Below are 27,071 nucleotides of genomic sequence, written 5' to 3' on the forward strand. Positions count from 1 at the left end.
TTTTATTCTGTAGATTCTACTGTGATTTACGTGCATCTTATCTGGATCCTATATTGCAATCCCTGGAGGGTAAATCTGATTAAAGCAAGATAGTAAGCTTACTAGCCTCAAATAAGGCTGAAACCATCGAAGTGGTGGCAAACTTCCTTTACTGTGCTTATAAGAGGAGAAGTCTGTTTAGAATGTCAAATTAACCACCATTTTTTTCCTGCTTCCTTGATTTGATACTGTTGTTATGCCAATAAAAGTTCTGTGATTGTGACTATGAACTGTGATTATCGCTGAGAACTGTGCAGAACTTGACACATTGGACTCAAATTCTGTTCTGTTGCTTCGTATCGACACGGTTACCCACCTGAATCTAATTTGGGGTGTGTGTGTGTGTTGTGCAATCTTGGATAAAATTGGAGGTAGAAAGCAGCTGCCGATGACTTCTGGCAAGCCCTCCAGAAGTTTCCAAGGCAAGAGAGGTGGTGTGCTCTTTACCTGGAACCTGGACTTCCTTGGTGGTCTCCCATCCAAGTAGTAACCGGGGCTGACCCTGCTTAGTTTCTCTCATCTGATGAGATCAAGGTATATATGAATATATGAAGCTGCCTTCTACTGAATCAGACCCTCGGTCCATCACAGTCAGTATTGTCTACTCAGACTGGCAGCAGCTCTCCAGGGTCTCAAGCTGAGGTTTTTCACGCCTGTTTGCCTGGACCCTTTTTAGTTGGAGATGCCGGGGATTGAACCTGGGACCTTCTGCTTGCCAAGCAGATGCTCTACCACTGAGCCACTGTCCCTCTCCTGCACTAGGTAGCCTGGACCATCCAGCTCAGGGTTGGATAGGCAACTTTTTAAAACAACAACAACAACAACACAAAATGACCATCTATTGCCAGAGAGGAAAAGGAGAGTTAGATCAGTAGAACGTTGGCTGCAGCTGTCCAAGTCTTTCTCGCAGAGATTTCACACACGGCTCTCTACCGCTGTTGGCTTGCGTTAGCTTCTCTATCAAAGCCCCCCCCCTTTTAAATTAAGTGTTTCATTAATGACTCCCCCTTTCAATCAATTATTTCCCCACACACAGTTAGGGCTGAGAAAAGGATTGCAGAAGCCAAGGCTCTAGGATTAAGGAACGTCTCTGTCGATACCGAGTTCTTTGCCAGAGGCTTACCCCGTTGAGGGTAATTTTTAGTCAATTTTAATTGCTTTTTCCCCTAATCTTTTCCTTAAAAAAAGAAAAAGATAAATGGTAGTAAGCCATCCAACAGCTGCAAACAATCTATATATTACCAAAAGAAATGTAGCCATGTCAAAACCTTATACGCAGGGGTGGAATTCTAGCAGGTGCTCCTTTGCATATTAGGCCACACCTCCCTGATGTAGCCAATCCTCCAAGAGCTTACAAGGCTCTTTTTTTGTAAGCTCTTGGAGGACTGGCTACATCAGGGAGGTGTGGCCTAATATGCAAAGGAGCTCCTGCTAGAATTCCACCCCTGATTATACGATTGGCTTCAAGGTGTTATTATTTTTTTGGCCTCTGAAGGTGGATCGCTTTGGTACATCCACGCTGGGCACGCAGTTCCAAGTCTCATAACGGTAAAGCGCTGGAATCCACCAGGTTTCAGGTGACCAGTTGAAGTGTGACAGAGCCTGGAGTTTGCGGCTTATCCACAGCCTAGGAATTGCTTCGCTGGATGAGGCCTGGCTCCATCTAACCAAGTGTTCTGCTTGTTTTTGTTTTTAAACGGTGGCCGACCAGCGTGACCAGTGTTGACGGCCACCCTTAGCTGCTGACATCTGAGATGTAGACTTCTACTTCCTCTGAACGTGGCAGTTTTGTTCATCTATCATAGCTAAAAGTCACAAATAGGCCTATCCCCCTCCCCCAAGATAACCCTTTTTGTTCTTTTCCTTTAAAAAAAAATTGCCACAAGCTAGTGGCGGTGAGTTCCATAAGTTAATTAGGTGGGTTTCTTTTCTCTCTCTCTCTTTTTTTTTTGTGTGAAGAAATATGCATGAGCTGCAAGGTCCTCCGCAGGAGCAAAGCCCCGGCTCTTCATTAACTCTTCCGTTGCATCTTGTTTGCATAGAAGTCTCTGCAGGTCTGGCAACAGCGCTGGTACCACCGCATGTCCTGGCAGAGGTTCTTCTCCCGGATCACTCGGCAGTAAACCGTCCACTGATCCCCTGCGCACTTATATGTCAGAGCGGCTTTTAGAAAGCATTTAAGATTTTTTTTAAAAAAAGAAGGAAAGATGGCATATTATGAGAGAGATTAGAGAAGAAGAAGAAGATATTGGATTTATATCCCGCCCTCCACTCTGAAGAGTCTCAGAGCGGCTCACAATCTCCTTTCCCTTCCTCCCCCACAACAGACACCCTGTGAGGTAGATGAAGATATTGGATTTATATCCCGCCCTCCACTCCGAAGAGTCTCAGAGCGGCCCACAATCTCCTTTCCCTTCCTCCCCCACAACAGACACCCTGTGAGGTAGATATTGGATTTATATCCCGCCCTCCACTCCGAAGAGTCTCAGAGCGGCCCACAATCTCCTTTCCCTTCCTCCCCCACAACAGACACCCTGTGAGGTGGGTGGGGCTGGAGAGGTTTCTCACAGCAGCTGCCCTTTCAAGGACAACCTCTGCCAGAAGGGATTTCCAGGGATGGCCTCCTCCCATACTATCCAGCGCCTGCCTCTCAAGCCATTAAAACAGGATCCTCAGCTACTACGAGTCCAGTAGCACCTGAAAGACTAGCAAAATCTGTGGCAGGATTTTGTGAGTCACTGCGCACTTCTTCAGAAGCTCCAGTTTGGTGTAGTGGTTAAGTGCGCGGACTCTTATCTGGGAGAACCAGGTTTGATTCCCCACTCCTCCGCTTGCAGCTTTTGGTCAGGCGGTCTTGGGTTAGCCATAGCTCTCGCAGAGCTGTCCTTGAAAGGGCAGCTGCTGTAAGAGCTCTCTCTGCCCCACCTGCCTCATAGGGTGTCTGTTGTGGGGGGGGGAGAAGATAAAGGAGATTGTAAGCTGCTCTGAGACTCTGAGATTCAGAGTATAGGGCAGGGTATAAATCCAATATCTTCTTCTTCCTCCCCTGCTACAAATTTTGTTAGACTTTCAGGTGTTACTGGACTCCTGCTCTTTCTTGCTTCTACAGGGAGACTAACATGGCTACCCACCTTGGTCTACTGGCTTGTAAGAGTTAGCCTGCCAGAGAGCTGCAGGTAGATGGATATTAGGACTGATTTCACACTAGGACTTGTTCTGGGTGGAGAGCCCTTTTGCCCCTGGTGCTGTTCTCCATTTTTGCACAAGTTGCTGTGGAGCTGCAAGTCGGCACGGCGCTTTTTCATGGCAAGCAGAAACCACTTGGCAACTTATGCAAAAACAAAGAGACGCGCCAGGGGTGAAAAGAGCTATCAACCTGGAACAAGTCCTAGTGTGAAATCAGTCTAGCTCTAGTGTGCAGATGTTGCACGTGGAATTTAAATGCTAGGTTGGGTGCATGCCAACTCCACAGGAAAGGTCTTGCCCACCAACACGTCCCCTTGCCTGGTCTCAAAATATGAGACTGAAGCTTTATGGATGATGTTGCGCTGGACAGGTGTGCAATTCTCTGCTCTGACTTTTCTCCTTGGGTCAAGTTGTTCGAGAAGGACAACTGCGGAGCATCTGATTTGACCAAAACTACCTTCCCAAGTCCTAGAATGGCTTTAACTTCTTTGAGGGTTCAAACCACGCCTTCAGCCATTCTAGACGGCCCCTATACACAGATACCAACCGCTGCCTCTTTTTGTATTTGTGGAGCCATATTCCCTGAAGACTTTCCATGTTACATTCTGTTCTACCCTTTGTATACAGAGCGCAGAAACAAATGCACTGGAGATATTTTAAAAGGCCTAGTCCCCCCACCTCATGGTGGAAAAACTCTCTCTCCTTCTTTTTGATGGGGATGCGTGTGCTTCTTATAGAGTTGCACACTTTGCCATGGCAGTTAAAAAAATTTGGGCTCGAGCTGTGCTTAAAGAAGGCGCTAATCTGTTTTTTTGAACGTTTACATCTTTTTAATATTATAGCTTCTTTGTTCTTTCTTTGCTGTTCTTTGTTCGTGTTTTACTTGTATGTTCTTATCTGCTCAAGTTGTGATGGTCTTTGGGCATACCATAGACATTCTTACACCTACCCACCAAAGTACCATTTAAATTGGGTGTATGGTTGCTTCCACCTGTTCTTGATCTGAGTTTCTCCCCCAGAGTGCAGGGTTTTTTCTCCCTGAGTTTCCACCTGACCAGTCACCCACCTTCTCACTGCATGACTTCCAAAAATTGCTTTGGTATGATCTTTTCCAAGAATATGGTGCTCAGAGGAGGTTTTGGATACATATGGTTGGGCAGGTGTGGATTTCCACACTTCCCAACCCACATCTGGTGCCATTTCCTACCAGAGTGGGCCAGGAGATTCCCTGCCCCAGGTTCCAGAGATTTTTTTTTTAAATGCAGTCTTGTGTACTTACAGGAAGTGACAAAGGGCAGCTCTAGGAATTGCCGGAAACTCTATGGTTTTACTATATATAGAAATAGCTTTACCATAGAGTTTCCGGCAATTCCTAGAGCTATCCTTTACCACTTCCTGTAAGAACTTCCAGTAAGTACACAAAAGGCTACATTAAAAAAAAAAAATTCTACTGTGATGCTTCACCCCCCCCCCCCCAGCCATCCTGCTAGTTGCAACCCTATTTCCTGCTCCCCAGGTTGCCATTGCCCCACATCACTGTTAGCAGGGCATATTTTGTAGCAGAAACTCCTTTGCATATTAGGCCACACACCCCTGATGTAGCCAATTCTCCAAGAGCTTACACGCCTACCATAAGCTCCAGGAGGATTGGCTACATCAGGAGTGTGCGGCCTAATATGCAAAGGAGTTCCTGCTACATAAAAAGCCCTGACTGTTAGTGTTTTTTGCAGTTTTTTTTTAAAAAATCAGTCACTATGACAAAAAAGATAAATGCATAAAAACAGCAAAAGGACTGCCAGCAGTGTTGATGGGGAATGGCGGGCGTGAGGTGAAAGTGCAGGAAGCCCCATGTGGAGCTAAAACATTTGCATGAGCAGCAAAAGCAAAACGGGGGATTGCCCCCTGGGAAAACTAAGTGTCTCCCTCTCACAGAAGAAAAAGTGATTTAAGGCAAGCATCTGGAGCCACCAGATCACAGCCACTAGTGGCAGTATTTGTTTCTTCAGATTGTGTCCATACATGAATGAGTGAGTGAGGGGAAAAGAAGGTGCCCTCAAGAATCAAAGTCCAGCAAATCCACGCTTACCAAGCCTTGGAGAGGTAATAGTATTGACGTTTATCTTCTCGTTGCAGGCCTCCTGGTGACACTGTCGGTAGGCCGCAGGCTTGGAGAGGACAGGGCACTCGTTGCCGTGGCGACCTGTGACCTTGTGCATGCACTGCACCACTCGCGACTGAAGGCCTTTTCCACAAGTTGAGGAGCACTGTGGAAGAGAAGACGTTTTTCATCAACGGTCTGGGATAAAGAAGTGCATGAGGAGGGTTAAATCATAAAACCAGTGAAAGTAGTTCCCTTAAGACTCAGAGGAAAAGAGCTCATATGGGTAGCCATTTTGCCACAGACCCAATTCTGTTGTGTGGGAAAAGCTGCCTCTTCACTTTGTAGGAAAATGTAGCTTGCATAGAAAAAGAATTATTATTATCTATTACATTTGATGACTCGCCCTATCCCGGCTAGCGCCAAGCTCAGGGCGATGTACATTAAAAAATACATACATACATATATATATTCAGTTACATATATACATATATATATTCAGTTACATTAAAAAAATTACAAACCTTGATGGCGTCTTTAAAGCGCTCTTATTCAGTCCTTACATCACATCAGGGGTGGGGGGATCCCCCCCCAAGAGCAGGTAGAGAGAAAAAGGTGCCAGCACGGCAGCCGTCACTGTCCTTATACAAAGGTTTGGCGGGACATCTCTGACTTACAGGCCCTGTGAAACTGTAAAAGATCCCGCAGGGCCCTGATGTCTTCTGGCAGAGCATTCCACCAAGTCGGGGCCAAGACTGAAAAAGCCCTGGTCCTTGTTGAGGACAGCTGGACCTCTTTCGGATCAGGGATCACCAGCAGATTTCAACCAGTTGAGCGTAACTCCCTTGTAGGAACATAGTGGAGGAGAAGGTCCCGTAGATCCCAGACCGCTCAAGACCTTAAAAGGTCATAACCAAATCCTTGAATCTAATCTCGTTTTGGAGTCACTCTGGTCCTCATTTTGGGCTCTAACTATTGTGCTGTAATCCGCCCTGAGCACATCTTGGGAAAAGGCGGACTATAAATTCACAAAATAAATAAATAAACGGGAGAGACTGCCTCAGAGATTGGGATGGGACCAGTTAGCCCTTGCCTGCTGAAGCAGTTCTGAGGAAAGACTTTTCTGTCCAGTTCTGAGGAAAGACTTCTCTGTCCATTTTCTGAAGCTGCCTCTTCACTTCGTAGGAAAATGTAGCTCACATGGAAGAAGAACTGGAGTCAGTCCGGTCCTTATTTTGGACTCTAACTAAAGATTGGGAGAAGAGAAATTGGGATGGGATGGAGAGACTGCCTCAGAGATTGGGATGTGACCTGCTAGCCTTGCATGTTGAAGCAGCTCTGAGGAAAGACTTTTCTGTCCATTTTCGATACAGGATGCACATATCTTGGCAAGTCACTGTCAAGAAGAATCTGTCAATGTGAAAACCCAAAAATATTGGTCTCATCCCACCCAAAAACTTAAGCCACACAACGGCAAATTTCTTCAGTTAACTTTGCTCACATTTGGAAGGAAGGTCCAAGAACCATTGTTGCTATAAAAAAAAACCCCAGATGCCCCTCTTATCTCTTGTGCCTGATCTACAGGAAGTCAACTTACACACTTGCCACTTTCAAGAAGGCAAACACAGAACTTTGACCGAACTGTTCCCACCTGAAGTCAATCAAACAGCCCTGTATTTTCAAATGAAGGATTTCTGAGATGACGGCCAGAGATTCATGCCACACACACAAAACAAAGATTGTGAGAAGAGTCTTCATTTATACTGATTCTTCTTTTCCTCTCAGATAACTCCCAGTGGACAAGCATAATTCCTGACCAAACCGACTATTTTGATCAGGTTTTTTTTGTTTTTTTTATAAGGAGGGTTGAAAGGATGAGTGGGCACTGCTGGGTGTTACTCTCATGGGGATTTTCATTGCCCAGAGCGCATGTCTGAGGTGAAGAAAGAGGTCTACTCAAGACCAGGAGCAGAAGTTACTGTGGCAGCTCACAGAGTGTTTGAAGTAACAAACAAAAAACACAGGAAATTGCCTTATATTGAATGAGACCATTGGTCCATCAAAGTCAATTTTGTCTACTTAGACTGGCCCCAGCTCTTCAGGATCTCTGGTGGAGGTTTTCATTTCACTGACTGCATGGTCCTATTAACTGGAGATGCTAAAGGTTTAATCAACCAGTCATAAACTATGGCTGTCCCAAGGCCATTCCAGCAGCTGTAACTGGAAGAGTGGGGAATCAAACCCGGTTCTCCCAGACCAATTTTGCACTAGACCTTTAATCCTGGTTTAGCCCCGTCCCCAAACTGGTGTTCTGCACTAGAATCACAGAATCAGATAAACCAACTATGATTTTAGTGTAGAATGTCATTTTGAAGACAGAGATAAACCAGGATTAAAGGTTTAGTGCGGAATTGGTCTTAGATAAGAGCCTGCACACTTAACCACTACACCAAACTGGCTACATTAACTTGGGACCTTCTGCACGCAAGGGCTTTTTCACTGACCCACAGTCCCTTCTGAGGGCATAGCTTGTAGAGAAAATACACAAGAAATCAGAGCTAGGAGCTCTGGTCAGCTTGTTCTTTTTTTTTTGGGGGGGGGGGGGCTTGCCCAACACTCTGCCCCCAGGGTGCAGAATGGTAAGCTGCAGTACTGGAGTCCAAGCTCTGCTCACAACCTGAGTTCAATCCTGGCAGAAGCTGGGTTCAGGTAGCTGGCTCCAGGTTGACTCAGTCTTCCATCCTTCCGAGGTCAGTAAAATTACCCAGCTTGCTAGGAGTAAAGTGGAGACCAGTGGTGTTGAACTCTGACATAAAGGAGACCTTGTAGGGCTGGGCCATGTTGAGTTGGGCCAGGTCATGTCAGGCCATGTGTGTATCTATTGAAGATTAGCTAGCAGAAATATACATTTTATAAAGAACACAGACAAACCCAAGTATATAGTTTAAAAAACTTAAAACTTTGGCACTTATTGGTTTTAAAGATGCTTTCTTTGTATTTCTCCCAAGGGATCCAGGGAACTGGGCAAAGGAAGCTCTGGCTCCTTCCTTCCTTCCCGAGGGGACTGAGTGGGGGGAGAGGAACCTCAGCCAGCAGAAGGAAGAGAGGCTTGGCTCAGCAGCTCTGCTGTGTAATTGAGACAGCCTGGCAAAGCAAGCTATTCCTCCCCCCTTCCTTCCCAAGGGAGGAGCCTCAGTCAATGGAGAAAATAGAGGTTTTGCTCTGTAGGTCCTGTGCAATTGAGCAAGCCTTGCAAAGCAAGTTGTGATGCAGAAGGAAGCAAGAGAGGAAGAAGGAAGCAGATGACAGCCAACTGCACGGGGGCCTGATAGGAGCCCTCTGGGGGCCTGATTTGGCCCCTGAACTGCATGTTCGACACCCCTGGTGTAGATGACTGGGGAGGGCAATGGCAAACCACCCTGTAAAAAGACTGCCAAGAAAATGTTGTGATGTGACGTTACCCTAGGCTTCCCAACCCTCCCACCCTGGCGGGGGACCCCTGAATTTTCAGCCTCCTCCCCCGCTCTTAAAAAATCTGGGGGCGGGGGGGGAGAGAACATACCTGTAGGCATCATGTTGTTTTACATCTTGGGATCCATTTTTAAAATGTGTCCCTTTAAGGCTGCACAGGAAACAGGAACGGCCCCTCCCTTTCTTTTCCTGTGCAGCCTTACTTTCGTTTTCACAGCGAGCAAATTCTGCTGGAAGAAGACCAAGTACGGTAAGTATTTGTGTGTGTGTGAGAGAGAGAGGGAGGGGGCAGGGAGGGGGGATTCCCTGGTATGGAGGCCCTCCCCCCCCTTTAGAAAGCAGGGGGGGGGAGGGAAATGTCTACTAGGCACTCCATTATTCCCTATGGAGAATGATTCCCATAGAGAATAATAGGGAATTGATCCATGGGTATTGAGGGCTCTGGGGGGGCTATTTTTTGAGGTAGAGGCACCAGATTTTTAGTATAGCAGCTAGTGCCTCTCCCCAAAACACCCTCCAAGTTTCAAAAATATTGGACCAGAGGGTCCAATTCTATGAGCCCCAAAAGATGGTGCTCCTATCCTTAATTATTTCCTATGGAAGAAAGGCATTTAAAAAGGCGTGCTGTCCCTTTAAATGTGATGGCCAGAACTCCCTTGGAGTTCAATTATGCTTGTCGCATCCTTGTTCCTGGCTCCACCCCCAAAGTCTCCTGGCTCCGCCCCCAAAGTCCCCAGATTTTTCTTTAATTGGACTTGGCAACCCTACATCACCCCATGGGTCAATAATGACTCAGTTATTGACTTTACTGTTAACACATTTGTGCAGAATGTACAGGTATCTCTTCAGATGTATCACCCAAACGGAGTCACTCTAGGATCCACTACTGTGAGAGGCGGCGGGCAAACCACTCTTGCCTTGAAAACCCTTTGGGGGTCACCATAAAATGGCAGAGACTCTCTACTTTCCACCACCTCTGTGCATGCCTGATCTCTGCATCTCTTAACCCATATACATGGAAAACACCAAGTCCCCCTCCCCACCGCCAGCACCCTGCCAACTCTCCTTCTGAACGCATAAAGAATCACCAAGTAGGCCCTTTCGCCCCTTGCTCAGCTTTGAGTGCACTTTGGTTGCTTCTCCTGGGAAACCAAGAGCATCGCCTAGGCTATGCAATCGGTCTTTTCAGTGCCAGGAAGACAGACTTCAACATCTATCTCGAACTGTCTTGGTTTGGCAGCTCAAAGGAAATCTGGCTTCTTTTAGAGAGAAAGCGGTTCAGCTCTCTGGCAGAGGAGGACAGTTACAGAAAAGTGTACAAAAGCAGGACTGCGGCAGATCCAGAATTGTCATAAGGAGCAGAGGGACGCAAAGGTTGGGGGCAGGGCTTGAATTCAGCAGGAGCTCACAGGAGTGCCGCTTCTGAACCTCCAGCCAGGGATCCTGGGGCATATAGATCATTCCTTAACTTGAGTGCTTTGCTCACAGGAGTGCAGCTCCTGAACCTCCAGCCTGGGTCTGCATGCAGTGCTGCACAGAGATCCGCAGGGCCTGTAAGACAACATTATTCCGGCAAGCTTTTAATTTGAACCGCTGATATAGAAACAGCAGGATACCTAAATAGCACCGAGTGAATGAAGTGATATTAGCACCAAGCTGTTTTTAATTGTTAACTGTTTTAATTGCTTAACTTGTTGATTTTATGAATTGTTTGTGTTTACTCAGTACTTATTGAATTGAATTGTTTTTACCATTTACCGTTGGGAGCTGCCCCGAGCCTGCTTCGGCGGGGAGGGTGGGGTATAAAGCCAATAAATCTAAATCTAAATCATATGCAAATGAGAGATGCTACTGAGCTCCTGCACCTTTTCCCCCTACAAAACGACCTCTGGTTGGGGGGAATGCCTTGGATCATATTCAATCCTGAACTCATTTGCTGAGAATCGAGGCCTTGCTGGTTGCAAATGAAAGAGAATTTCCAACTTCTCTTTGCAGCATGAAATTGACCCTGGGTTGGACCACTTCACACTGCAGTTGAAGCTCATTACCCACTTGCCCACTGTAAGAAGAGGAGCACATACTGTATTTTTTGTTCCATAAGATGCACTTCCCCCCCCCAAAAAAGTGGGGGGAAAAGTGTGTGCGTCTCAAGGAGCGAATACTGCAAAAAATTCACACAAACGCCTCTAAATTCACACAAACGCCTCTAAAAACTAGGTGCGTCTTATGGTCAGGTGTGTCTTATGGAGCGAAAAATACGGCACTTTCCATCAGGCCTCATTTTGGGCAGGAGCCTCTAAATTTTATTGGGCTTTTTCTTTCTCTCCTTCCACTCCCCCCCCCCAAAAAAAATTGCTTCTGGGCTTCAAACTCCCTGTGAGAATTTTGCTGAAGTCTTAAGATTTGACAAACAAGGAATACCAGGCTTGCGATGCAGAGGTAGGCAACGGCAAACCACCTCTGAGCATCTCTTGCCTTGAAAACTCCATGAAGGGTTGGCATAACTTGGCTGCCACTTGATGACACCTTTTACACACACACACACAAGTTTCCATGGATTGCATGTATTTATCTTTGTGTTACTTAAAATATCGTGTTTGATTCTGTGAACTGAAGCACTGCCAGTCAGTTTTCTCAGGTTCTGGTTTTCTTAATTAACTGGCATGCAACAAATCTTTTTTTAAAAAAAAACTTCAGGTCAATGGCCACTTTTAGCATCATTAACAAAGAATTACTGAGAAGAGTTTTGGCCTCACAGCGATAAGATCAAAGTAGCCCAAAGCACATTTTAAATCATTTTTCACAGCTTGAAAATGTAAAGAAAGCAGCGGCCGGGGTGGGGAGGGGGGGGTAGCTCACCAAAGCTACAATCAGGGCATATCGAGTCTTGTTAAGAAATCATCGTTCATGCAAAGTCAGTGTGTCAAGTGGATGATTTAATTCCAATTAAGCAAATTTAAAAAAAAAAAATTAAAAGCCTTCTGATTTCAAGGGTCTGACTCAATGTTAGAAGGAGTAATAAATGATGGTGTGTGTGTGTGATGTAAGAGCATCCCCGAATGCTTGCAGAGGGGCACCTAACCGAGCTTTCTGAACTGCCTTCAAGCTACACTTCAAGGCTGGACGGTACAGGGAACAAGATGGGGCAAAAATTCCGGGTGTTATTTCTGTGTGTAATTAAAAATGACTTCATTTTCAGAGAGCGCAGAGTTCAAGACGAGAAGCATATAAAATGGAAGAACTTCCAGGAAATATCACCAAGCCAAAATTGGAAGAGAAAGGAGAGGAAGGAGAGATTCAGTGGTCATGAGCAAGTATTGATAAACAGCTTTTTCTTTTATTTTACCAACTTGAAGCTTTATGCCTTACTAACAATGCCCTGTTTGGAAATTTAAGTGCCAAGGGTCTGAAAATGCACATTTTAGAAAGAAGGGCAGCTTTTACAAATTCACGGATAGGGAGGGTTGCTGCTGGTGGCCAGGGAGATGGGGTTTTTTTGGGTTGCTTGCCACCTCCAGGTTGGGAAACTCCTGGAGATTTGGGGGCGGAGCCTGGGGAGAACAGGGACCTCAATGGGGTACAAGGCCACAGAGCCCGCCCTCCAAAGCAGCCAATTTCTCCAGCACCTTGAACTGGATCTGTACTCAGTAGGCAGCCAATGCAATTTGCATAGCACGGGACGGATCCGTGTCCGTACAGGCAACAAAGTCAACATCTGTGCAGCCATGTTCTGCACCAGCTGGAGTTTCCAGAGCAGGGCCAAGGGCAGCCCCACACAGAGTTACAATAATCCAGCCTGGAAGTGACCATGGCATGGGTCACTGTGGCTGGGTCACGGGGAGGGGCGGCGTTGAGGTACGGGACCAACTGCCTACTCCACCTCAGATGGAAAAAGGCAGATCTGGCAGTGGTTGTAACCTGGTCCTCCACAGACTATGAGGTATAAAGGAACAGAGTGCACCTTCCAAAGTGGCTTCTCCAGGTGAACTGATCTCTGCTCACCTGGAGATCACTTGTAATCCCAGAAGATCTCCAGTTTCATAGGCAACCCTATGAAAGTGACACAAAATATAAATTCTAGCATTGGCAAATGTGTGATCTCATCTAACACACCCACGCCCACCACTCCCTTAAGGTACTCTGACAACCTTCTTACCTTAAATCTGGGAGATCATAAATCCTGAAAAGTGCTGCAGGAAAGAATGTGAACTCAAATGTTGCATCACCAGATGTTTCTGCAGGGGACATCTGTATGTGCAACATCTGTGCATGGAGCAGTACAAAGACTGTAAGTCCATGAGGATTCCATCTGGACAATCCCTCTGGCACGAGCTTGAGAAATCGCGTGTTCTAAACGTCTGGTTGGCACCGCGTCCAGTACTGAAATCCTCCCCAAATTATTTGAAGGGGGGGAAAAGAGCTTTAAAGCTTGTCCAAAAACCCAAGCCCTATGTCAAAAAAGATGATGGGGAAGGATTCTGAGCAACACGATCGCCTGTGTTCTATTGATACAGCAGCAGGAGAAATATTTTGCCTAACAATGGTTCAAAACTAGATGTGAGCTCTTTAGTTCCCTCCAACAGAAGAAGATGATATTGGATTTATATACCGCCCTACACTCTGAATCAGAGTCTCAGAGCAGCTCACAATCTCCTTTTCCTCCCCCCACCCCCATAACAGACACCCTGTGAGGTGGGTGGGGCCGAGTTTTCACAGCAGCTGCCCTTTCAAGGACAACTCCTACGAGAGCTATGGCTGACCCAAGGCCATTCCAGCAGCTGCATGGAGGAGTGGGGGAATCAAACCCGTTTCTCCCAGATAAGACTCCGCCCATTTAATCACGACACCAAACTGGCTCTTAACATTGTTAAAATTTAATGGGAGGCTGGCAGCAGAATGTTCAGCTTAGGGATCCCCAACCTTTTTGAGCCTGCAGGCCCTTTTGGAGCACTAGCGCAGCTGCCAGAAAATATCTCCTGCAGGAGGCAGAGCCAGCCACAAAACGGTTGCTTCAGCTTGCCTTTATAGTCATACGGTGAAGAGCCTTGTGCTGTGGTGGCAGCTGCTGCCAAAGCAGTGTTTTTAGAAATCCACAGAGGGATCAGATCTTCAATGGCCAATCAGAAGCCTTGCTGAGGAAAAGTCCCACCTGACCCCTGCCTGTTTTTACACCAGTTTGGTGTAGTGGTGAAGTGCACGGACTCTTATCTGGGAGAACCGGATTTGATTCCTCCACTCCTTCACATGCAACTGCTGGAGTGACCTTGGGTCAGTCATCTCTCTCAGAGGCTGTTTCGGTCAGAGCTCTTAGCCCCACCTACCTCACAGGATGTCTGTTGTGGGGAGGGGAAGGGAAAGGAGATTGTAAGCCGCTCTGAGACTCCTTTGGGTAGTGAAAGGTGGGGTATAAATCCAACTCCTAAAAAAAAAAAAAAACGACTTGGCAGGTCCCAGTACATATATGAACATATGAAGCCACCTTCTACTGAATCAGAGTCTCGGTCCATCAAAGTCAGTCTTGTCTACTCAGACTGGCAGCGGCTCTCCAGGGTCTCAAGCTGAGGTTTCTCATGCCTACTTGCCTTTTTATAGTTGGAGATGCTGGGGATTGAACCTGGGACCTTCTGTTTACCAAGCTGATGCTCTACCACTGAGCCACTGTCCCTCTCCAGGTTTCTACCTGTGTTCCCTCATTGATCCCTCTTTCCTGCCATGTGTTTTAAATCATTGCATGTATTTTACACCTCTTCCCATTTGTTTTAGGATGTGTGATGGTTTTTATGATGCTGTTTTAATTGGCAGCCGCCGTGGAGGCCTTGATTGGGGAGAACGGTGGATATAAACATGGTACCTAAATAACCTGTGCTCTCCTTCCTTCATTTTTTTTTAAAGTACATCAGTAAATGGTATTATAAGAATTACCGTATTTTTCGGACCATAAGACGCACTTCCCCCCCAAAAAAAAGTGGGGGGGGAAAGTGTGTGCGTCTTATGGTCCGAAGGTACGTACCTTCGGGGGGGCGAGGGGGCGATCTGCTGCCTCTTCCTCCGATCCGGCGCTTCCCCGGCGCCTGCTTGCCTGGCTCCATCTTCTTCAGGCAAGTGTGGGATCGCTCCACGTGGCCCCAGCGCTTCGCAAGCGTGGGCCGCGGAGGGGGCAGCGTGCTTCCTACTTCCCTGTGTTCCTGCCTTCAGCTGTGACGTTTAAAGCAAGCGCTGGGATCGGAGGGGGGAGGGAGCGATCCCAGCGCTTGCTTTAAACGTCACAGCTGAAGGCAGGAACACAGGGAAGTAGGAAGCACGCTGCCCTCTCCACAGCCGGCGCTCGCAAAGCGCTGCGTTTGCGGAGGGGGCGGGTGCTTCCTACTTCCCTGTGTGCCTGCCTTCAGCTGTGATGTTTAAAGCAAGCGCTGGAATCACTCCCTCCCCCCTCTGATCCCAGCGCTTGCTTTAAACATCACAGCTGAAGGCAGGAACACAGGCAAGTAGGAAGCACCCGCTCCCTCCGCAAACGCAGCGCTTTGTGAGCGCCGGCTGTGGAGAGGGCAGCGTGCTTCCTACTTCCCTGTGTGCCTGCCTTCAGCTGTGACGTTTAAAGCAAGCGCTGGGATTGGAGGGGGGAGGGAGCGATCCCAGCGCTTGCTTTAAATGTCACAGCTGAAGGCAGGCACACAGGGAAGTAGGAAGCACGCTGCCCCCTCCGCGGCCGGCGCTTGCGAAGCGCTGGGGCCATGTGGAGCGATCCCACGCTTGCCTGAAGAAGATGGAGCCAGGCAAGCAGGCGTCGGGGAAGCACCGGATCGGAGGAAAAAGCATCGGATCGCCCCCCCCAGGAGGAAGGTGCGTCTTATCCTCCGGTGCGTCTAATCGTCCAAAAAATACGGTAAACAAAGAAAACAAACAAATAGCTACCGCTTGAGTCACATAAATACAAGGCTAACGATGATCTAATATGCCAGATGCAATCAGCATTCCCTCTAAGCTGAGTTAGTGTGAGCTAGCTCACAGTTTTTTAGTCCCCAGCTCACACATTTTTGTCTTAGCTCAGGAAAAATGGCCCCAGAGCAAACTAACTTGTGCAGTAGCTCACAACTTTAATGCCAGTAGCTCGCAAAGTAGGACTTTTGCTCACAAGATTCCATAGCTTAGAGAGAACATTGGATGCAATGTTGAAATATCTTGGTGCTACGAATATGGGTATATTAAAAAACAACAACAAAAGTCAGAGAGCACACTACACACAATGAAGTAAACATGAACAATCTATAACCAAACAAGAGTACAAAGAATAGACCAAAGCAAAATAAATATCTTAAGTAAAGTTTAACAGACCCTCCCCTGTCCGATACTTTCCTCTGAGCTTCACCTCTACCTCCAAAGAAGGTCAGTAGTATTAGTTCCTTTGTTGCAGAGGCGAGGAGAAGATGACGACAATGGATCTATATCCTTCCCTATATTCTGAATCTTAAGAGTCTCAGAGCGTCACACAATCTTCTTTAGCTTCCTCCCCCACAACAGACACCCTGTGAGGTGGGTGGGGCTGAGAGGGCTCTCCCTCTCAGCTGCCCTTTCAAGGACAACTCTTGCAAGAGCTATGGCTAACCCAAGGCCTTTCCAGCAGGTGCAAGCGGAGGAGTGGGGAATCAAACCCAGTTCTCCCAGATAAGAGTCTGCACGCTTAACCACTACACCAAACAGGGTAATAAACCATTATGGCCAGAGGTGAAGGTTACACTCAGTTTAGAGCCCGGGATCCAACACTACACCAAACTGGCACCAAAGGAGTTCCTGCTACATACACACACAAAAAAGCCCCAGTTGCAATTAAGGCCTGATGGCTGGCTGCCGATTCCACTTTTAAGACACATTTTGGGGGGACGGCACACAAAAGCGGGGTTATTCTAACAGGAAACAAGATTCCACCCAACCAAGGCAAACACATCCCATGAGGCTGAATACCTGCTGCCAAGATTTTGTAGATAGAGACACAGACGTGGAGGCAACTGGGCAGTAGGGGTGTGCATGAAATTTTTTTTTGTTAAAAATCGGTTTTCGGTTGATTAACCAAAAAAAAAAAGTTATTCCCTCGGAAAGCTGAATCTCATATGAGCTAAAGAGGAAAAAGCTGAAAAAAAAAAATCCGTATTCCCAATTTTTTTTCGGCTCCATGGGCCATTTTAGTCAATGGCAAAATCCCTCAGAGTACATTCCATGGGCTGGGGGGGGGGGTGGGGTGGGGGTGGGGGTTTGAGCGAGAAGTACCAAAATTGCTGGGTGCCTGCTGGAGCCTCTCTCCAGAAGAACTGCCAAGTTTCAAAAAGATTGGACCAGGGAGTCCAATCCTATGGGCACCCAAAGAGGGTGCCCCTATCCCAATTGAAATGAATGGCTGCAAAAACTATATTGGTTTCAATTGTGGGGGGAAAAATGATTAAGGTCAAATAAGAGAATCTCTTACCAAAAAACCCTGTTTTTTCAGTCAGCAGCAGAACCAGTGCATGTGCCCAGCAGAGGCAATGATACTATGGCATTGCCAAACACCCCCCCCCCCCCAAAAAAAAACCCCAACAGGACAAAGATCAAATCTCCTGGGGAAATTGGTGATTTCCTGGGGAACCATTGTTGCCAATCTCCAGGCTAGGGCTGGTGTGCTCTCCAGATGGCAGAGATCAGCTCCCCTGGAGAAAACAGCTACTTAAATTAGGGTTGCCAGCCTCCAGGTGGGGCCTGGAGATCTCCTGCTTTTAAGATCTTATCTGGCCTACTTACAGGGGAAGTGCTAAAGCTCTATCCCAACGTCACTCAAAGAATTTCCTGTCTCAGACCCTAATTCTTTTTAAAAGCCTACTAATAGCCCTAACTAAGTTGTAAAAACTCAGAAGCACCCACTGAACAACTCTCAGGCCAACCAGCTTGCCCCTGAAAAACAACTTTATGGAAGTCAAAACTATGCCCCCCCAACAAAGCAATGAAACTTAAAAAAAAAACCCTAGGCAAGGGTAATAATAATAATAATAATAATAAATTTATTTTTATATCCCGCCCTCCCCCGCCAAAGGCGGGCTCAGGGCGGCTTACAGACATGGCATTCCATGATTCAAATAAAACAATATACACAACAATTTAAATATAATCAGTTACATAAATAATTAAATAAAATAGATAAAATAGGTGCTATAAATACCCCCATATAAATGGGGGTAACCTTCCCCCCAACCCAAAGTAGCCCCCCCCTTCACAGCCCTCCCTTTAACCCACTAGGCAATTTTAAAAAGACCTAACAGGAAAATATTTCTGAGCATTGCCAGGCAAACCAGGAGATGTCTTCTTCCTGCAGCCGGGGACAGGGCAGGAGTCAGGGGGATTCCTTCAGAAATGTCCAAGGGATTCAGCAGCAGGGCAATGCTCTCTGGCCATGCACAGAAGATTTTCAAAATGTGAAAAATCCCCTGTGACTGGCATGCACTTCTTTGGCCCTAACTGGTCAGATTGTCCACCTCTCCCTCCCCACCTCCCCTCCTGCTGGCTGCTAGGCCTTACAAAGGAAAGCAATTTAACTATACTGTTATAATTAAAGGAGACAAGAAAGGCATGATAAATTAGATAAATTACATACTAGCCTTGTTTTTAGCTATTGGTTTATTTCAGAAGTCCATTCCTTTGCTAATCCATTCCCGAGTATGTGTGAAATTATAAATATTAACCATTCTAGAGAATTTATTCTTATTTGCAGTAAAATAACTTGCTGCAACAAATCCCTCCACTCCCCCCCCCCCATTGCCCTGATTGAGTTCACACTGATAAAACAGTTGTTAGCTTGATGGCTGAGTGATTGAGGAACACATGGAGAAGAATCTTCACCTCTTAATGGTTCTAATTGTAGAGACAAAAGAAGATGAAAGATTCCCCTGAAGAATGCAAGGAAGGAGCATTCTTCTCCCCTTCTCCCGCCATTGTCCTGATTCCCGAAGGAAAAAAAGCCGATTTTTTTTTTGGCTTTTTCTCTGGTATGCTTCATTCGGCTTCCAGGTCAGATCAGAGAATCTGACTCTACTTTAGGAAACCCTAAAATTACCAAAAAGGACATTTTTTATCAAAGATTGCAGGTTTTCACAGCTGGTAACATCATTAGGGTTTGTAGAGTCTTTCGGGCTCAAGTGCCGTGTTCTACTGGAGAAAGTTTTTCTTCCAGACATTTCGTTCTCAGCTGCGGAGAACATCCTCAGTAGCGCTGCAGCCGGAGCAGGCGTTCTGACCTTCTTGGCTGCTGTGCATTGAGTGAGGCCAGGGCTGCTGGAGTGAGGCCTAGAAATAGCAGCTCTCCAGCAGCCCTGGCCTCATTCAATGCACAGCAGCCAAGAAGGTCAGAGCGCCTGCTCCGGCTGCAACGCCACTGAGGATGTTCTCCGCAGCTGAGAACGAAACGTCTGGAAGGAAAACTTTCTCCAGTAGAACACGGCACTTGATCCCGAAAGACTCTACAAACCCTAAGGACATTTTTTGTTTTTTTTCACATTTTATCTTTACCAAATGCACACCCCTAATTGGCAGCTCTACATGGGGTGGGGGGGACAGGTGTTCAGCGGCAGGTTTTCAAGTGTGCTTCATCATCAACAACAAGCCTTGGCGGCAGCATCAGCAAAAACATTCGGCATGCAAGATGATATCGCTTGCCAAGTTCTTGCTGATGCTTCCAGATTTGTTCCAGGCAGCGATGGGACCCCAAGGAGCCCCATCAAGAGGCACTGCCAATCAGGTGCTCGACAGCCTTCCATCCTTCTGAGGTTGGTGAAAGGAGTACCCAGCTTGCTGCGGTGGGGGGGTAGGAAGTGTAGATGCCTGGGGAAGGCTATGGCAAACTACCCCGTAAAAAGTCTGCTGTGAAAACCCCAGAGTCGGAAATGGCTGGCGCTTGCACAGGGGACAACCTTTAGTAGTGGTAGTCCCCTGTGCAAGCACCAGTCGTTTCTGACTCTGGGGTGACGTTGCATCATGACATTTTCATGGCAGACTACCTTGGAACATTACGCGCACAGGAGAAAGGCAGGCCTATATTATTTTAAATAAATCAAATACAATCCCACTGAGATCAATAGTCACAAGCTGCTGTGAGCCGTCCTGAGCCCGCTTCGGTGGGGTAGGGCGGGATATAAATCAAATCAAATAAATAAATAAAATAAACAACTTCCAGATTGTTCTTTACAATGGTTTGAGGTAGGGTTGCCAACCCACTGAAGTCCCCCCCTCCATAAATATATATAAATTTACATCCCCACACTGATTGCACCAGTGTTTCTGCTTCCTAGCTCAGGACTTCTTCAGAAGGCAGTTTTCCAGAACCAGCACTGTGCTGCTCATTTCCTGCTAAACCAGGAAACATAAGTAGGGTTGCCAACCTCCTGGTGGGGCCTGGAGACCATCTGACATTATGACCACTCTCCACGTGACAGAGATCAGTTCTCCTGGAGAAAATGGCTGCTTTGGAGGGCAGGCTCTATGACTCCCTACCCTCCTGAGGTCTCTTCCCATCCCAAACCCTGCCTTGTCCAGGCTCCCAGGCTCAAATCTCCAGGAATTTCCCACCCCAGAGTTGGCAACCATAAGCATAAATTATCTGTTGTTTTATGCAATTGTTTTTACGTTGCTGTTAGCTGCCTTGGAACATTATGTGCACAGGATAAAGGCAGGCCTATATTATTTTAAATAATAAAAATAATAATAAGACTCAGAGTGGCTCACAATCTCCTTTATCTTCCTCTCCCACAACAGACACCCTGTGAGGTGGGTGGGGCTGGAGTGGGCTCTCACAGCAGCTGCCCTTTCAAGGACAGAGTCTCAGAGCGGCTCACAATCTCCTTTACCTTCCTTCCTCACAACAGACACCCTGTGAGGTAGATGAAGATATTGGATTTATATCCCACCCTCCACTCCGAAGAGTCTCAGAGCGGCTCACAATCTCCTTTCCCTTCCTCCCCCACAACAGACACCCTGTGAGGTGGGTGGGGCTGGAGACGGCTCTCACAGCAGCTGCCCTTTCAAGGACAACCTCTGCCAGAGCTCTGGCTGACCCAAGGCCGAGGGCATTATATCCACAGGAAAGACCTGCAGAGACGTATGTTCCCATGGAGGACCATGTGAAGAGTGTGAGAGGACTAAGTGTCAGAACTTGTATCTTTACTGCTGCTTTCTTATAATGCAACCAATGCTGTATTGTACTCTCACTGTGATTCAGAACGGCTTTGTTACTGAACCAAACCGACTCCATGTTGTAACCCTTGTTTAACCCATGGTGCTTGAATAGTAATTAACCTTGCCCCACTGGTATCCAAAATATTTGGGGCTGTAGAATGAGTTATGTTATGTCTCTGCACATTCTCACACTGGGACCCTTTGAAGCCGAACAGCATGGCCTTCGGAGTAGGGAGGCATCCTCTCTACTGATAGCGATGGTGAGAAGACAGATGTGCCTGTAACGGTGTGAATTGTGGCTTTGTGAGATGTTTGCTTTGCGTGTATAAAATTGAGTTGGTGCTGGCTCTCGCCATCACTGTTATCTTGCCTCTTCCAGTGCTTACTTCTTTCTAATAAAATCCTAGCTTTGTAACCAAGTATGGGATCCGTTTGAAGTTCTTAAGTTCTGACACTAAGTCAAGAGAGATGATGATGATGATGATATTGGATTTATATTCTGCCCTCCAAATCTCAGAGTGGCTCACAATCTCCTTTACCTTCCTCCCCCACAACAGACACCCTGTGAGGTGGGTGGGGCTGGAGAGGGCTCTCACAGCAGCTGCCCTTTCAAGGACAACCTCTGCCAGAGCTATGGCTGACCCAAGGCCATTCCAGCAGGTGCAAGTGGAGGAGCGGGGAATCAAATCCGATTCTCCCAGATAAAAGTCGGCACACTTAACCGCTACACCAAACTGGCTCTCAATCAAATAAAACCCCATCGATATCAACAGGCACAACTTCCAGATTGTTCTTTACGATGATTTGAGGTAGGGTTGCCAACCCATTGAAGTCCCTCCCCACCCCTCACAAATTCCACCCCTAAAATCTCCAGTTATTTTCTAACCAAGAACTGGCAACCCCAGTTTGAAGGGATAACACTGGGGGGGGGGGGGGGGGAAATGCAACTGTTTCATATCTGCCTACTTGAAGAAATAGTGCCTACGGTCAGTTCATACTATGAAGGGCAGAAAGAGACATAGTTTTAAAGATGTTATTTCACCTGTTAATACACAGAGGCTGTTTACATTGGCTTGGTCCTCTGTTTTCCATGTTCCAGATTATGAATAATATAATGTTCAATATTCCAAACATTTGATGAAAGAAATTCTTGGCGTGACTGAAAGACTGGCTTATTTTCTAGGACAGAAAGCAAAAAAAAAGAGGGTCCCTCCCTAACTTAAGCAATGCATATATCGGCTACTTAAAAGAACACACTTGCAGACACTTTTTTGATGTGTTGTTTGGGCACATTCAGAAATCTGCCCCTGATATTGAGCCTCAGTTTTCCAAGAACAGGAACAAGGACTCAGCTCCAGAGGGTTTAAACCAGAGGAAAAAAACCCCCCCGAACTGTTCACATTCTATGCATTCCTAAGAAGAAAGAAGTTGCTCTGCTTAAAGACTGCTGTATTTATGAAAGATGATAAAACCAATCTGAAACATAATATTCCTGGGAAGTATCATTTCTCTTTGCAAACAGGGAAGCAAGCAACAGTTAAGGGACTTAAGAAGCAATCAGTCAATAGGCCTGTCTGCACCACTGACTTTAGCCAGAACACTGTGAACTATGCTCTCCCTCCCTCCCTCCCTCCCTCCCTCCCTCTCTCTCTCTCTCTCTCTCTCTCTCTCTCTCGCTCTGTGTGTGTGTGTATGTGTGTAGGGAGCAACTAGAGACCTCTGTGAAACCTCAGTATCTCACTAACATACAGAACTGATACAAATCTGTAGCATTTTTATTCATTCAGTTTCTACATGGTCCCTTATGCCAGGGGTGGCCAATGGTAGCTCTCCAGATGCTTTTTGCCTACAACTCCCATCAGCCCCAGTCAGCATGGCCAAAGGCTAGGGCTGATGGGAGTTGTTGGCAAAAAAAACATCTGGAGAGCTACAGTTGGCCACCCCTGCCTTATGCTGTAGTTTCTTCTGGTTATACTCTGGCCAGGCCTGAAGCGACGTAAGTGTTCTGCACAACTGTGTGACGAACTAGGGACGTGCTTGCTCTGCAAGTAACACAGTGTGGCAACTCTGAGGATGATGATGATCTTGGATTTATATCCCCCCCTCCACTCCAAATCTCAGAGTCTCAGAGCAACTCACAATTTCCTTTATCTTCCTCCCCCACAACAGACACCCTGTGAGATGGGTGGGGCTGAGAGGACTCTCACAGCAGCCGCCCTTTCAAGGTCAACCTCTGCCAGAGCTATGGCTGACCCAAGGCCATTCCAGCAGCTGTAAGTGGAGGAGTGGGGAATCAAACCTGGTTCTTCCAGATAAGAGTCTGCACACTTAACCACTACACCAAACTGGCTCTGTGGAAGCCAAAACACACAGAATGCAGCTGGGTTGCCCAGCCATAACCTCCCAAGTGTGCAACCTCATCTTGCACTGGTGGGCACAGGCACTGCAGGAAGAAGAAGAAGATATTGGATTTATATCCCGCCCTCCACTCCGAAGAGTCTCAGAGCAGCTCACAATCTCCTTGACCTTCCTCCCCCACAACAGACACCCTGTGAGGTGGGTGGGGCTGGAGAGGGCTCTCACAGCAGCTGCCCTTTCAAGGACAACCTCTGCCAGAGCTATGGCTGACCCAAGACCATGCTAGCAGGTGCAAGTGGAGGAGTGGGGAATCAAACCCGGTTCTCCCAGATAAGAGTCCGCACACTTAACCACTACACCAAACTGGCTCTCTAGGAAAGAGCTGTTCATCTTTAGGGCCAGCCCTAGACTGTCTAGCACTCTAGGCAAGGCTAATTCCTGGTGCCCCTCCCCGCACTGATAACCAGTGCTCCCTCTGAGTTAGTGTGAGCTGGCTCACAGTTTTTTAGCCTCCAGCTCACACATTCTTGTCTTAGCTCAGCAAAAATGGTCCCAGAACTAATTTATGCAGGAGCTCACAAAGTAGAATTTTTGCTCACTAGACTCCACAGTTTAGAGAGAGCACTGAGTCACATGGGGGTGTGTGCCCAATTTGCTGCCCCCAGAAGCCCGGCAGTCGCCTAGTCACTCCGAGCTGCTTCAAGAGGAACGGGATATAAATGTGCAGAAATAAATTAAAAATAGTTTGTCTAGTGGCGAGGCTGGCCCTGTTCATCTTACACTGCTAGACATCCTGTTCTGACCCCTAAAGATGCAACGATGCACAAAGGGAACCAACATTTTTATCACTGAAATGGCTCATTTGCATCTGCTAATTTCTTTGAACTCCGTTGGGGTAGGGCGGGATATAAATCAAATCAAATAAATAAAATAAATAACTCGGCTGATCTTTTTTTTTTAAGAAAAAAAATAACGAGCCTGGCAGGTATTCATTAACTTGTTCATGAGTGTGATTCTCTGGGCCCAGTTTGAGTCTAAGCATGACATCTGGGAATTCCTGCTTTACTGGGGCAGACTCAAGTTCTAGTTTGGGGTGGCCAAACTTGCTTAACGTAAGAGCCACATAGAATAAACATCAGATTTTGAGAGCCTCAAGACAGCAACATCAGAGGAGGGAGGGAGGGAGGAAATGGGAGACAGGTGGAAAGAAAGCAACTTTAACTTTAAATGCATTCTCCAAGCTGCCAGCTGGCTTGGTTTGGAGAAGTGATTGAAAGAGAGAAATGTCTTCTCCAAGCAGGCCAACAGGGCAGCGGGAGCTTCAAGAGTCACACAATATGTGTGAAAGAGCCACATGCGGCTCCCGAGCCACAGTTTGGCCACTCCTGTTCTAGTTCAAGAAAAGGGAATCAGATCTGTGTTTCTTATCCTCTTCCCAAGTCTTTCTTTATTCAAGACAAATTTGAGGAACAACATCTCCCACTGTCAAGCATTGTTTATTCATCTCTGATTGTAGTCGCCAGATCATAGAAATGTTACTAACCGTGAATTAAACTTAGGCACACCCCCTCCTTGCTTCTTTCGCTTTTACTAACAAATGCAGGAATGTTCTCTTTGAAGATAAAACCTCCTGGGACTAATTCCCAGGCTGGCCAGGCCTGGACCCAGGATGCGCCAACCGCAATAGAGATAAGGAAGTTATAGTGTGAAGTTTCACACGTGAATGTAGAATTGTTTGGAGAATGTAGAATTGTTTAGAGAACCTTTGATGTGCCATCTTAAAGCCTGTATTCTAAGGTTACAAGGTATCAGTTCCAATCCCTTGCTAGGCTGAGCCACATGGATTATCAATAAACCAAACTTTTGTTTCAAAATCCAAGGACTGGTTATTTTGAAATCTATGCTTGACATCCACTTATCAGCGCAGATAGTCCAGCTTAGCCTAGGTTTGTCAGAGTTTGGGAGTGCAGTAAGGTCAGCCACAGCCAGTAGTTGGATGGGAGACCACCCAGGAAGACTGTGGTTGTTATGTGGGGGAAGGTGACAGCAAACCACCTCTATTTGTCTCTTTCCTGGAATTCCCCATGGATGCGGGTGCCATGAGTTGGCTGTGCCTTGACATCATTGAGAGCCGGTTTGGTGTAGTGGTTAAGTGTGCGGACTCTTATCTGGGAGAACTGGGTTTGATTCCCCACTCCTCCACTTGCACCTGCTAGCATGGCCTTGGGTCAGCCATAGCTCTGTCAGAGGTTGTCCTTGAAAGGGCAGCTGCTGTGAGAGTTCTCTCAGCCCCACCCACTCCACAGGGTGTCTGTTGTGGCGGGAGAAGAAATAGGAGATTGTAAGCCCCTCTGAGTCTCTGATTCAGAGAGAAGGCGGGGTAGAAATCTGCAGTCTTCTTTTTCATCACGTTCACCTTACCCTCTCCTTAGCTAGGTAGTGGGGGACAGGTAGGAACTGTAGAAAAATCAAGACTCCAGAAGCATCAAGAAGGTACCGTGGAGGTATCACCCTGTTTCCATCAAAACACTTCATCCATAATTCTCATATCTTGTCACCAGTCGAACATTCCACTTTCCCTTGCAGCTTTGCTTCTAAAACTCAGCTTTCATAAGCACGTCTCTGTGGTTTACCATGGATTTCCCTTAATATCGCGAAACAGGAACAGTGTTCTTCTGGTTTAAAGCTGCATGCCTAACAAAGCAAAAACTCTGGGTCCTTCATGGCTATTACTGTGTACAAATCAGGGGTGTCAAATTCATTTGTTATGAGGGCTGGATCTACATAAATGAGACCTTGTCGGGCCAGGCCGGGCCATGTGTGTACCTATTTAAGATTAAGTAGCAGAGATATAAACTTTATAAAGGACCCAAACACAATGAAAGATTTTTTTAAAAAAAACTAAAAACACGCTTAAAACATTAGCACTCATGTGTCTTAAAGGTGCTTTCTTTGTATTTCTCCCATGGGATCCAGGGAATTGGGCAAAGGAAGCTCTGGCTCTTTCCTTCCTTCCCCAGGGGACAAGGATGGGGAGGAGCCTCAGCCAATAGAAGGAAGAGAGGCTTGGCTCAGTAGGTCTGTGGTGTGATGGAGAGAGCCTGACAAAGCAAGCTCTGCCTCCCCACCCCTCCTCTGAAGCTCCCGTGGAAGCCTGGCAAAGCAAGCTGTGATGGAGAAGTTGCTTGGGGGTCTGATAGGAGCCCTCCGGGGCCTGATTCGGCCTCCGGGCCGCATGTTTAACACCCCTGGTGTACATCATTCATGATGTAAATACAGGAGCTAGCAATGTCCAGAGATGTTTTATGCACCAAAAGAACCACTGAAAAGCCTGCTTAATACTGATGGTGAGGCATCTGGAGGCTTATGAGGAAAGGTTGAAGGAGCTGGGTATGTTCAGCCTGGAGAGGAGACAACTGAGAGGTGATATGATCACCATCTTCAGGTACTTGAAGGGTTGTCATCTAGAGATTAGCACGAAGTTGTCTTCTCTTGCTCCTGAAGGGTGGACCAGAACCAACAGGTTGAAATTAACTCAAAAGAATTTCTGGCTGAACATTAGGAAGAACTCCCTGACAGAGTGGAATAGGCTTCCTCGGGAGGTGGTGGGCTCTCCTTCTTTGGAGGTTTTTAAACAGAGGCTAAATGGACATCTGACAACAATGCTGATCCCGTGAACTTAGGGGGAGGGATATTTGTCAGTTCCCTGCGCTGTGCAAGGGGGTTAGAC

General features: G+C 46.8%; 1 protein-coding gene across 1 annotated transcript in view; it reads right to left on the reverse strand.

Moving 5' to 3' along the window:
• Positions 1-2,030: 2,030 nt before the first annotated feature.
• The window catches only part of ADAMTS17 (ADAM metallopeptidase with thrombospondin type 1 motif 17), a 323,961-nt gene continuing 298,920 nt past the window's right edge, over positions 2,031-27,071 (reverse strand). Inside the window, exons 23-24 of the mRNA XM_060260248.1 lie at positions 5,312-5,489; positions 2,031-2,202 (exon numbers count right to left, since the gene is read on the reverse strand). Coding sequence (XP_060116231.1) covers positions 2,051-2,202; positions 5,312-5,489 — 330 coding nt within the window. The 3' untranslated portion in view covers positions 2,031-2,050. The remainder of the gene's footprint in view (positions 2,203-5,311; positions 5,490-27,071) is intronic.

Source organism: Heteronotia binoei, chromosome 19 (genome assembly GCF_032191835.1).
Source record: "Heteronotia binoei isolate CCM8104 ecotype False Entrance Well chromosome 19, APGP_CSIRO_Hbin_v1, whole genome shotgun sequence".
In the NCBI taxonomy this organism is placed as follows: domain Eukaryota; kingdom Metazoa; phylum Chordata; class Lepidosauria; order Squamata; family Gekkonidae; genus Heteronotia; species Heteronotia binoei.